A 13,816-nucleotide genomic window follows, 5' to 3' on the forward strand; every position below is an offset into this window, starting at 1 on the left:
TATAAATGATCTTTGTAACTTATATATAAAAAGCTCTATAATTAGCTTTGATGATGGTACTGTGCTACTATCTCAAAGAGGCTCATCATATATTGTATTTGGAAAGACTGAAAATGACTTAAAATTAGTAAAAAAATGGTGAGACTCAAATTATCTAACATTAAATCACTCGAAAACAAAATACATAACATTTAAAATTAATATTTTTTTCATTTTATTTTCATTGTCATTTTATTTTTTGCACCACAACAGACCAGGAGGCCCAATTATAGTGGTGAATTACATCACAGAACACCCAGACTTGAGAAAAATCACATTTTTTAATTTTTGTGTTCTCACCGGGAATCGAACCCGGAACCTTCCGAGCGTGAGTCAAGCGTCATGACCACTACACCACGGAGGCCGCCGTATAATAATAAAACTATATGTAATCTATTGAACCTTTCCTTATTTATTCAAAGCTGTAATTATAATAACCAAATTCCAAATATTGAATGTATTTGTAAATTGTTGGACAGAGTAGATTCAATTAAATATTTGGGAAATTATATAGATAGGAATTTAAGATGGACTAATCAATTGATCATATTAAAAATAAATGGAAAAAGCAAATTTTCTTTTTTAAAACTATAAGAAATATAATAAGCCTAAAAGAACTTGTAAAAATATATTACGCAATAACTCGATCAGTTTTGGAATATGGGATAATTGGATGGGGATATGCAAATGACACACTGATCGAGAAAATAATAATTGCACAAAAGGTTTTAATAAAAATCATCTGAAGAGTCCCAATCAGAACTATCTCCCTCGATATATTTGAGAATCTTAATGTCAAATCTATAAAACAACTTTATGTCAAAACTTTGTTACTATACGCACGTCAACATTATTCTCTATCCCCCGTTACAAATACAAGAGTTACTAGATACTCCACCCTGATGCTGCAAAAAACAAAAAAATAAATACACCTTCGGTCAAAGAGGATTGGCCTACTTCTCGGTTAAAGTGTACAATCTACTTCCATTATCCATAAGGACAATTAGTAAGTTCTCACAATATAAAATTGCTATTAAAAAATGGATAGTGGAGGTGGGTTGCGCACGAATCGATGAGTGGATCAAGCCATATAGGTAAAATGTGTGCACTGTTTATGAACTTTTTTCTATTGGCCCAAATAATAAATTGGTTATGTTTTTTATGAATATTTTAGTTTTTTTTTTGTTTATTATGTTAATTATAATTAGGTTTGTTGGATTAATTACGTTTTTTTTATTGTTATTGTTATGTTAACTTTGTTAAAAAGCTAATCTTAGGCATGTCTCACATTTTGTAAAATGTTTCCCTCGGCACGGGACACCCCAGTGAGGGAACATTATTCTGTATAAAAAAAAATACAAACAATGTAAAAGTATAAATTAATAAATAAATAAATATAAAATTAATCATGTTCCTTCGTGATCTGTCAAGTTGCTCAGCGACTTTTGTTTTTTTTTCCAGTAAAATGGCTAAATAGTGCAGAGCCAATTCTACCATATAAATATATACAAAATATTAACATAAACATAAATATAACCACAAACATAAACAAAAATATAAACATAAACAAAAACCACATCGAAAAACATATGTGATTGAGAAACTGGACGACAGCCACTTACTGAGATGCATGCTGATGCAAGAACTCTGCACCTCTGGTGATCTTATTATGGCAAACGACAAGACAACATTTGTCTCCACATATTAAAGTGGAAGGGTTTGATCTAGTCGAGCACGTTAAGTAAAAATGAAAAAAGCGATTTAACATATCAGAAAATTTATTGAATCTTTCAATTCACGGGATTTTAATTAGAAAAATTAGCAAGTGTACAACTTCTTGAGCTTCTGGATGTCTCCAGCGCTCATTCCAACGCGTTGTCCAATGGTTGCCGATGTAGTCTGAAACAAATTGAATTTTCAATGTCATTTAAGATTTATGAGATAAAAGGAATGTTTAATTAACTAGTCAATGTCTTTTTTATATTTACGTCATCGTAAATTCACGGAAAATTATATTTTTAATTGAATCGGCATTCACTTCGTAACACTTCATTATAAATTATTATGAAAATAAATCTTTGTTATCAGTGTAACACAATTTTATTATTTTACAAGAACACAACTATAGTTTCGGGAGAGCACTCCTCCCATCGACGGGTGATATAAAACTAATATAATAAACACAGAATATTGTTCACAATGTCATCGAATCTAAACAAAAAATAAACAGATTAATCAGTGAAACTTAGAGCAGGGTTTTTTTTTTCCTTATCTAAGGTGTTGGCATATGAATGGATGGTTATCTTAAATACAGATATGAAAACATGGACAGAACATTAAGTCGTATTAATTTCTTAAAATTTAGCACATAAGTGGAAGTTGCAATAATTAAGTCTAAGATTTAATGTGGGGGAAGATATCGCTCGGCTAAGAGAGTGTTAACAGACGCGGGTCTAAAGCTAGGGTTTCCTAGGACAGCGGTGCCCGCATCTTAATGGCCGTAGTGAACGGCGATGCGGTGGACAGCCGTCGTAACGTCGACTGGAGAGTGGTTTCCTAGGGAAACGGTGTTAAATGGGGTTGATAAAACCGTTTTCCTAGGAAACTACACTCTAGTCACCGTTACGATGGCTGTCCACCGCATCACCGTTTACTACGGCCGTTAAAATACAGGCACCGCTGTCCCAGGAAACCCTAGCTTAAGAGGGTGAGTGCGGTGAGGGTGGTCGTAAAGGGAACATAGTCAATAAAGGCGAGGGGTGGTTAAATGTGTGATTATATATTAGGTTGTTCTCAGAATTTAATTTTATGTGAATTTTTATAATTTCTAAATTATTCATTTTACTGCCTTTCTTATTTACTTGGTGCAGGAGTTTTTGGGTGTGATTATGCAATGAGTGGTTACTGTCTATTATATGATTCGCAAATTCCGAGAAATTATTATTGGTCAGGCAACGGCGGTGTTCGTTTAGCCTAGTTTTAAAATTTCGCGCTGTTTGTCCAAAATAGACTTTTTTGCATTCGCATGATATTTGGTAAATGCCACTCTTGTTTAGCAGCTCTGTTTTTAACTTAGAATTAAATAGTGATTTAGCAATATTATTATTAGTGTAAAAAGCGGGTTTATAGCTGTGGGAAAGTGATTACTTATTTTTCTAGACAGAAGTCCAATATATATAATTCTACGCCAGGTTTGTTGGTTGTTAGGTATATCACCACCGCTAGAATATAAAAACGTTTGACTCAATTTGTTATTTTGTTTGCGTTTTAGCATTTTTTCAATTATATTGGGGTCATACTGATTACTATGGGCAATAAGTTTAATAATGTTAAGTTCAGTTTGGAAGTTGGAGGGACTCAGTAGAATATTGATCAATCGGTTAAGCATTGAGTGGAAACTGGCCAATTTATGTTGCATAGGGTGTGAAGATGAAGCCGGAATGACCAAGTCTGTGTGAGTGGGTTTTCTGTAAATATTAAATGCAATTTTATTGTTCTCGATTTTTAAGGTTATGTCTAGAAAGTTTAGGGAATTGTCATCATTGGATTCCAGGGTGAATTTTATGTTGTGATGTAGGAGGTTACGTGGTTAAGGAAAGAATCTAGTTGTCGGGATGACCCTTGATAAAAACAGCAGATGTCGTCCAAAAAACGGAACCAATGGAGTGCATTATTGACTAGTGGGTGTTTGGATGAAAATAAATCGGTTTCTTATTTATCTAAAAAGATATCAGCTAAAATAGGGGAGAGTGAAGATCCCATTGGAAAACCACAGTTGTGTTCTTGTAAAATAATAAAATTGTGTAACACTGATAACAAAGTTTTATTTTCATAATAATTCACGTAAAATTATTTAACATTATTATTGTTGATCAGTAGCCGATGCACATTTTTCAAAATTGTCTGTTTCCTATTTCTTTAAACATAAATCATTACCAAATACAGGTTTTTGTAACTATCTTAAGCTCCAATTCAATCTGTTTACAATGCAGCCGCAAGGCTTATTACGGGAGTAAAAAAATATTCTCACATCATACATCTTCGAGATTTGCACTGGTTAAAAAGCCCAGAGATGATAAAATATAAGCTTTGCTGGACAGTATTCAAATCTTTTCATGAAATGGCTCCAAAATACCTATCGGACCTTTGTATAATGGTAAATACATGTCAAAGAAAATCTACTCTTGGATCAGCATTCGATTCAGGCAGAAGAAAATTTGTCTAAATCCGGCGCTCCCCAAAAACTAGATTCGGATATAGTGCTTTCGCCGTTGCCAGCCCCTCTGCCTGGAACCAATTGCCGTCAAACTTACGAATCATCAACAGTCCTAGTCAGTTCAGATCCCAACTAAAATCTCATTTCTTAAGTGTATCATACCCTCAATTTTAAATCAGAACATATGATATGTCACTTTAGCTTAATTAGAATGTATGTTTAAGTATACAATTGTAAAGCGCCCTTGAGGTGATTTTTAACAAGAATGGCGCAATATAAATTAGACAAATATTATTATTATTAATAAAACCAATTTGATGGATACCAAAAATAATTTTACGGCTTTAAAAAGGTTTCGTTATTATTTCACTACACTGATCATGTTCAATGAATTAATTCCCAGTTAGTGGAAAATTTCATGCCCTTTTTTTCTTCGTTTCCAATCAATTAAAGTACATATTATTAAATACTTCCGGAATACCTTCTTTCTGCATATTGATGCTTATTTATTCTTATTCTTGTAGATGGAGGTCAGGTCTATATAACTTTCTGACGTCACTGCGACCTGTGAAGATCTATTGCGACGGTTCATCGTAAATTAGTTTTTGTTCTCCAATTCATGGTCTTCAAAAATCCTGGCTATTATGTGAAGGGTGAGTTTTGCTCATATTGCTAAATCGGTTGCTATTAATACGCTCCAACTTTGATAAGGTTTTACATCTGTGTACTCAGAGCACACACGCTTACACTACCAAAAATTGAAGTTAAATTAGCAAAACTACCGATTGAACAATAAATTACATCTTCAAACTAATTCGAAAATTTTAGATTTCCAGTCTGGGGGTTTTTCGTCCACATTATTCTAAACTAATTTTGAAATTTACACTCTTTAGAAAGAACTGAGATATTGTTGATAAGTTTTAAATCTGTTAAGGGTTTACCTGCAGAGGAACAATTGTCTTGGAGCCATCGGTACTGAAGCCATATTCTGAGTAGTGGAGCACACTGCCATAGTCGTAAGCAACATCGAAGTTGGTCACTTGGGAAGAGCTGTACTTATTGAAGTTGTGCTCAGTTCCTGAAACAAAGCAAAATAATATGAGGCAACTACTCGTATTATAGATTTTATTTTGCTATCAATTATCACTGTTTGACAATAGACTGAATTAAGATCTGTAAAAGCACTATATACTGGAGAATCGTCTTCCGATTGGTTTTGTTAATCACAGTTTAAAAAAGCGCAATTCGCCAAAAAATTCGCATACGTTGTTTGCCGATTATGGCTCGAAGTGTTTAAGAAATATTGATTTTTGCAGGTTTTTCTTTCCAAAAAGATCATTTGTTTCAAAACTTTGGAGCAGATAAAGCAAACAGGAAGAAATTGGATGGCACGCCGATATGTTTTTGTTTTTTCTTTTGTTTCTTTTTTTTTAAGAAATATTTGCGTTCTTATAATTTACGCAAATATTTAATTTTGAGGGCCATTTTCAACGAGTTGTAAATAACTCACTATTAGAAAATGGAAACCAAGTTGGGGTAGAGTGGGATTCGAACCACGGACCTTTGATCCGTGAGTCCGAGACACTAGCCACGGGACCACAACCCAATTAAAATGTCGTACCAATGTTTTTTTTTTATTCGATATATTTCTACTCTTGTTGCAATATTTGCACACGAGTATAACTTCATTATACACGTGTGCCATGAAAACGCAAGAATATGCAAAAAATATATCCTGTTACATCGAAATACCTTTGATTTTTTGGTGTAAGTTTTATCTACACTGGATGACAATTTTCGAAAATAAATCTACGTAAAAACTTCTTAAATTAATAGGCTTTTTACCGGCTTGGATCTTGTCCCAAACAATCCTGACAAACTCGTCTCTGTTGTGTGTGCTCTGCATGTGGTAGAAACCAACGGCATGCAAGAATTCGTGGACGATGGTTCCATGACGGAAGCAGCCATTTCCAGGAGTGTTCAATTGGAGATTGAGGACCTGAGCTCCACCGGTCATACCAACGTTGGAGTAGCATCCACTGTTAGAACCCTGGAAAGAAATGTGCGATTGATGAATCAACAATATTATGTATATGTCTAAATGTTTGTAGGCACGGCTAGATTTCATTCCCTAGGGAATAAAATTATGATTGACATTTGTAGCAACAGAGCAAAAAAACGGTTTCTGAGAAGGGAAAATGGAAGTCTTGGCATCAACAGTGCTTAAAAGCTATAATTGACTAGTTTGATAGGCCGCAATAAACACTGCGTAGCATTCACAATTTTGTCTTTATTTACACATCTTCATTTCCTCAACTATTTCATGTGTTGACTTTTGTGAAGTAAAAAGCTGTTGTTGTTCTGAAGAATATATAAATAAATGGTTGTCTGTGTTATTGATTTTTTTCAATCAACAGGCTTACGAAAGCCCTAATGAATTAGCATTAACGGTATTTTTGAATTTTTTTTAAGACAATCAACAGGCTAATGAAAACTTCAACAGATTAGCATTAATGAGTAGATATAACACTTAATATAAACAGTCTTAACTGATTGAGACATTCCTTCAGTTGATCACTAACATAACATCAACGTTAACATCAATGAAACTATGTTTAAGAGGCAAATACTCTTGCTTTTATAGACAATTATTTTTTAATAATCAATTGCATGGAACGAAAGCATTTCGAATTTTTAGATCCGATTTAAGTTTAACAACAAAGGTGTAACGGATGGTTTCGGTTTGCGCTTGCAATTTTTGACCTAAGTCCCTCCGGTTTGTTGTATTGCTGTTAGCTGTAGTTGATTAATAATCATAGAATAGTTTTGTCTGTATGAGCGACCTTATTAGCTAGTGGAATGTTGTTTCTGTAAGATCTGGCTGTTCTTTTACCTTTTATATTTGGTAAAATAATTGCTTCCACGAAAAACAAAGTTAAACTTTCCGTCTCGTGAATTGTTAAAGGTCATTAAAAAATCTTGTTCAAACGAAGATTTATTGCTTAATGTGTCATTTCAATTTTTAGTAATTTTGAAGCGGCTGCTTTTTATCACAGAAGCCTATTTAAAATACGAAAAAGAAATACCCTAATTTTAATTCAGCATTGAACGCGGAGTAAAGTCTCCGCGCTTATCGATTGGTTGAATTTAATCATACGATATCTGAGATGACGTAATGAAAACACATAAATACAGGTTGGTAGAACATACTTGAGGAAGATAGAGATAGTAGGAAATTTATTTATAACGTCTCGTAATGTACCGATAAAGTTAGCGTTTGCAATACTGATCCAGGAAGCTAGACATACTCGTATGTTGGGGCTTCGCTGGAAGAGGTCCATACGAGTCCAAGGAAACTGAGTCGATTAATCTCCAGGGTATGCTTGGCTACAACAGTTTAGAGACTAGAAGGAATGTGTATTTGACTACACATTTTTATCAATTGTTGCGCGGTATGATCAATAATTCTGAGAGTATGATAAGCATTGGTTTGCATGTTCCTGATAATTACCTAAGACAGCGTCAGCATAGATTGTTTTATATTCCGATATACAGGATTAACCTGCCTATGATTATGCCTGTTGGAAGGGCCACCGCTATGGTGAACACCATCGCTCTGGATATTGATCTGTTCCATGTATCCGAAGGGGTTTTCCGGAGCAGGATTCTCCTACTACTTTGACACGAGTCTCTTTCGTGTATATTTTTTTCTTTTTTATAATATGTACGTATTGAATATATGTTTGGAATAATAATAAATAATAATTGGATAATTTATATCGCGCCATTTTTGTGAAAATCATCTCAAGGGCGCTGTACAATAAATAAATATCCCAACACGTCTTGCAGCTACAGAGCGCATGGATGGTTGGGATTCTAGTTTCTCGTCTCCAATTATGATATATTACAATTATGATATATATGAGCTAGATAACATAACGTCTTGCAGCTACATAGCGCATGGAAAATAAGAAATCTAGCCCCTATTTACATTTTTAGTTTGAATTTTTTTTTTTTACAATGAAGTTAAGAGTTTAAGTGATATTTAAAAAAACGAAATAAAAAGCAAATTTATAAAATTAGAATTTAGATAACAACAAGTCTTGCAGCTACTAAGCGCATAGACGGTTGGAATTCTAGACCCCATTTACTAAATTGAATATTTGATAGTTGATAACATTTACATAATAAAATAAAAATAATATGATAGCTTACATCACAAAAAGTCTTGCAGCTTTAAAACGCATCGACAAATGGAATTTCAACAACATAAGAATGATTTTAAAAGAGTTAATAATAAAAAATAATTTTAAAAAACGCAATAATAATACATTAAGCAAAGAACTAGTAAGTATGGCAATTAAGTGAACATGTAACAGCACAAAAAGTAAAATATAAAAAAGTAAACAAAGATAGCATTCCTTAACTTATTATTAAGGTTAACAAGACAATAGACAATACCCCAACCTTAACTCGTCCCTGTTTTATTTTCGTATACAGTAAACAGGATCTATTGTCTTTTTCCTAGTAAATAACTGTAAAAACACTTGGTTCACATTTGGCTGTTCCCTGGGAGATGATAGTAGAAACGCATCTGTGTGCGTAGTGTAGAGTGTAGGTACCAAAGAATATATCCGCTTCTTTTTAATTTTGTTTGTTATTACTAAACGCATGTTTCCCGCCTGAAATTTCTAATTTTTAGGAATGTAAATGTTATATTTAAAAAAAATGAATTGAATTGAATAATTAAGCATAAAAACTTTTTTTTATCCATTCCAAAATAGTTTAGAGGTGGAGCATTAATATGCTATATAAAGATTAATATCGACCCTCGTATTTATTGTTAAAAAACCCGAGCCAATAAGAACAAAATTACTTACAATAACGTTGATGTAGTTGGCGTTGGCGGTGGTCCTCTTAACAAACTTGATACAAGAGGCTGCGGTGATGTCAGCGATAGCCTTTTCTACAGCGCTAACTTGTGCAGCAGCTAATATGAAAATAATAAAATTACTACTGCTACTACCATCACGCCATTTCCTCGTAGGGGTAGGAAAAGAGGATGAAGCTGAGAATAGACTGTCACACATATTAATCCTGACAAGCGTTCCAAGTTTCTTCCACATTTATTTATCTTGTCATACGTGTCCTTCAATTGTGTCTGCAAAAGCAGACACGTCAAAAAACGAGACCAGACTTAAATTTATCTGAACATGTCATGTTTTTCTTGGTCGTACACGTCCTATTTTACAATTCTTGCTTGCCATGTATACTTGCTTACCATTCTTTCATTTCGTTATCCATTTGTTCTACATGACCAAACCATCTTTGCGATCCTTTCTTAATCTTATCAATTACACCTGTTTTAGATTTGCATTATCACCTGATTTCATCGTTTATAATCCTGCTATTCATTGATTTCTTACAGATTTGTCTGAGCGACCGCATTTCAATTGCATTTATTCTGCATTTATCCTTCTTCTGCGTGTATCATGTTTCACTTCCATGTATGAGTGCTGGGACTAAACATGTAACTAAAGTAATTTATCTTATAAATAAAACACGAGTGATACTTTAATCCACAAATTTGGAATATCCAGTGACCGGTTTCATCGCTTTTGCGACATCTTCTACCAGTCTCGAAGTTTGTGGAGTTTGTCTTCCAAATTTGTGGATTAAAGTATCACTCGTGTTTTATTTATATAATAAATTACAATGAACTTCCATCAAGAATTTTCACTTACAAACTTAAATGTAACTAAAGGATAAGCAAAATATTACTTACAATATAAGCGTACCATGTTGTCATATTGTTACTAAAATATTACCATAGAGATTGAAAACGTTTGAGAGAAGGAAATAGAAAAGTTTAACAGTACCCATGACTTCTCAGTGGCTAGTTTAAGTGGCCATTTTACACACTGTAACATTTAACTTTTTGCCTGTGTTTAAGCATCATCATTTTTGATGCGGTGATATGTCAATGTGTAGTTATCTCAATAATTTTGTTATAAACAAGTATTATTGGTAAAGGCTGATATTCTTCATCAACTTGGACAGGGAATAGACGATAACAGTCCGTTAAAATATTTAACAATCTTCGTTTTTCGTACATATAGAAGTTCTAGTCGCTTCTAATACATATTTGACTTACTAAATGATGCAGCGATCGTGTAGTAGACAGTCTTGCCAGTCCAGAGCAGCCTGCTGTTGGTGATAGCGTTTCTCTTGCCAGCATACTCTTCCACGAAGTTGTCGATCTGCTCTGGTGTCAAGGCGATGTCTCCCTCGAACTTTCCACTCCTCTCCCACTCATTCTGAAGCTCAGCTAGTTCAGGAGTGATGGGTTCTGAAACATCACGGTTTTTTTACAATTTCATTCATATACAAAACATTAAAAACATATTATAAGAAAAGATCATATCTTTTGGTAAATTCCGCTTGACAGCTTGCTCACCAAATAAATTACACCTCATCTGAGGACATAAGTTTCCTTGGCAGAGCCACGGAAAAAATGCTCGTTGCAGAAAAAGTAAAGCTGCCTAAAGGAGCTATTTGCAATCTAGAAGCCTTATCATATTTCTCTGACTGGGATTAAATTGATTGGACATGATCAATTTGCCGAAATAATAACAAAACTTTTTTAAAGCCTAGAAATTCGTTTTGGAAGCCACCAGATCTGTTGATCCGACAAGACCTATAACTGGGCCATGGTTCGTAGCGAGGAGCTTCATTTGCTATTCATATAGATAAAAAAAGGTGAAAACCACAAGATGTGTTCAGAATATTGATTAGGATATCCGCAGCAGCACAAAAAGGAGTCGACATGATTAAAAACAAATAATTTGACAATAAATTAACCATGACCTATTAAAAACTGCGTAGTCCAGTGATCAAGGATAACCCAAAGAGATTTCAAACGCTGATGGGTTGAAGGAAAAAAAAGTAAGGTAACCCTTCCTGAAGGGGAAGATTCCAATCAGGATTGCCAAGCACCAAGAAGAGTATTTAAAGGCTCTTATTCGGTCATACAGCAATTTTCTTATTCGGTTATACTCGTACAGCGCGAAAGTAACAGCGATAACCCAATTTAAGTAATCTAATATTCTTAATGTCCTAACAGAACTTTACTGAACTACACATGATACCATTGCGTGCTTCTGCTTTTGTAGTAGTTGTCCATAGAGTTCTCTTTACTTTTGAGTGTGGATTTGAGATTACCTTATATTTCCCTAACTGTCAGCAATTTGACATCCGTGCCAGTGCCAGTGGCGTCTTTGATACCAAATTTCTAGTGAAACTCAGATTTTAAGGATAGGCATAATATCATTTTTATAATGGTTGATAGTTTTTTATCTTTATATGAGTCACATGTATGTTAGTCACATATATATATTTTTTTTGTTTTTGTTTGTAAAAAGAAATATTTGTGCTCTTATGATTTACCCAAATATTTAATTTTGAGGGCCATTCTCATCAACGAGTTGTAAATAGCTCACTATTAGAAAATGGAATCAAGTTGGGGTAGATTGGGATTCGAACGACGGACCTTTGGTCCGTGAGTCTGAGACACTAGCCACGGGACCACAACCTGATATATAAATATATTGTTTTTTGTATAGGATTAAAAACCCAGCTTTTTTTGAAGTGAACTTAGTGCGGATGCGATAGCACAGTCAACAGATCGAAGTATTATTCAATATTTATGTCTCTAAATAAGTCAAAGACCCCCCCCCCTCATTGATTAAGATTTAAATAATTTACTTGAATTTATGTGCAAACTTTATATGTAAAATGGGTTCGGAGATTGCTGATATTGTCCTATGTGCTGGTTTAAGGTGTGTGAACGAATTAATTAAAAATGGCAAGGTAAATACATTAAATTTTATTATAAAAAAATAAATAATTTCATCTCGAAGACCTACTCCTGATTTACGAATTTCACAAACTGTCAAGTTTCGTAAAAGAAACTTTAATCGGTCAGTTTATAAAAATCGTTGGATTGCCGGTTGCTCTCATATAAACAAATTATTTATTGCGTTTTTTTTTCCAATGACAAAAATGTGTGGAATTCGTCCGGTTATGATGATTTGAATAATATAACGAACGCTATAAAGTGTATTTATTTATTTATATTTGGATAATTTATATAGCGCCGTTTTTGTGAAAATCACCTCAAGGGCGCTGTACAATAAATAAATATCCCACCACGTCTTGCAGCTACAGAGCGCAAGGATGGTTGGGATTCTTGTTCCTCGTTTCCAATTATGATATACAGGAGCTAGATTACAGCACGACTTGCAGCTACAGAGCGCATAGACAGTAAGAAATCTAGCCCCTATTTACATTTTTTATTTGACAAAGTTTAGAGATTTTGTGATATTAAAAAAAATATAAAAAAGCAATTTATAAAAATAGAAGTTAGATTACAAGTCTTGCAGCTTGTATGTGTTGATATGATGCGAATTAAAAAACATATTAGGTACTGGGTGAATAGCAATGATTTTTTAGTGAGGCCCAGTCTCACTTGCTTCATATGCTCCTTCGTCCCTGATCCGTGCTAAATAATTAGTATTTTAGATGTTTTGATTATTTTGTTGCTAACGTAAAGGACATGCATAGATAACCTTCTGCACCGTTTTTAAGTCGAAAGTAGACCAGGTAATGGTTTCGGGGTGAGTCCCACAAAGTAAACAAAAAAATCTTTAGATATGTTAACTTAGATAATTAAATAAAAATAACACGTTTTCATTATAAAAAAAAATGAAATCTTAAAACAAGATTTGTAAAAACAAAATAATTTGAAGTTACATAATTAAATACACGTTATGCAAAAATGAAACATTTCTTGATCAACTTTCTTAGCTATTAAATCATAACGATATCACAACAGAGATGAAGAAACATTTATATATATATATATTTTTTTTATTTTTTTATTTTTATTTTATTTATTTCGAATACAAACAGATGTACAGGTTAAATAAATATTTAAAAAAAAAAAACTAAATAAAATGTATACATAGTAGGGCATGCCATCCAATTATATATATTCACTAAATAATACTATAATAAAGCGACGACGGCTTGAAGTTAAAACTATATAAATAATAAATATACTATTTATTAAAATAAGATAAATATGGACAAAACAAGGAGGTAGTGGAAAGGAAGGAAATTGAAAAGGAGTGGTAAAGGATGATTGAAGGAAAGTGAGAGTGGAAAATTGCATTTGATTTAATGATTAAATGAATTATGAATGAATAGCATGAATCAAGCCTATTAATTCTCTTCTGTACTTATTAGAAGCAGTAGCGTGCCTAGGGTTTACGAGTAAGGCAAGCCCATATATATATTTTTTAAATTCACATGTGGTGTAATTCTCTGACAGCCTCATAGTATAGTGGCCAGCGCATTTACCTACCATGTAAAAGGTCTCGAATTCGATTGCCGACATGGTTGATATGAAATATTTATTTAAAAAGGTGTTTTTACACTAGAATGTGTCATAGTCCCTGGACTGGTACTTGAAGCGTAAGACTGATCATCTTACCTTTATGT

The 13,816-nt window shown here is 33.5% G+C and overlaps 1 protein-coding gene across 1 annotated transcript; it reads right to left on the reverse strand.

The window, feature by feature from the left end:
• Positions 1–1,799: 1,799 nt before the first annotated feature.
• On the reverse strand, positions 1,800–10,604 carry LOC148271021 (zinc metalloproteinase nas-13-like; the record flags this gene model as incomplete). Its single annotated transcript, XM_088241913.1, has 5 exons — positions 1,800–1,938; positions 5,197–5,333; positions 6,101–6,305; positions 9,136–9,245; positions 10,410–10,604. Coding segments are annotated over 5 exons (728 nt in total), but the record flags the coding sequence as incomplete, so codon positions are not given.
• Between the last annotated feature and the right edge of the window lie 3,212 nt (positions 10,605–13,816).

The sequence above is a fragment of the Micrasema longulum genome, unplaced genomic scaffold, assembly GCF_059751315.1.
Source record: "Micrasema longulum isolate JH-2025_06_02 unplaced genomic scaffold, ASM5975131v1 h1tg003162l, whole genome shotgun sequence".
Taxonomy (NCBI): domain Eukaryota; kingdom Metazoa; phylum Arthropoda; class Insecta; order Trichoptera; family Brachycentridae; genus Micrasema; species Micrasema longulum.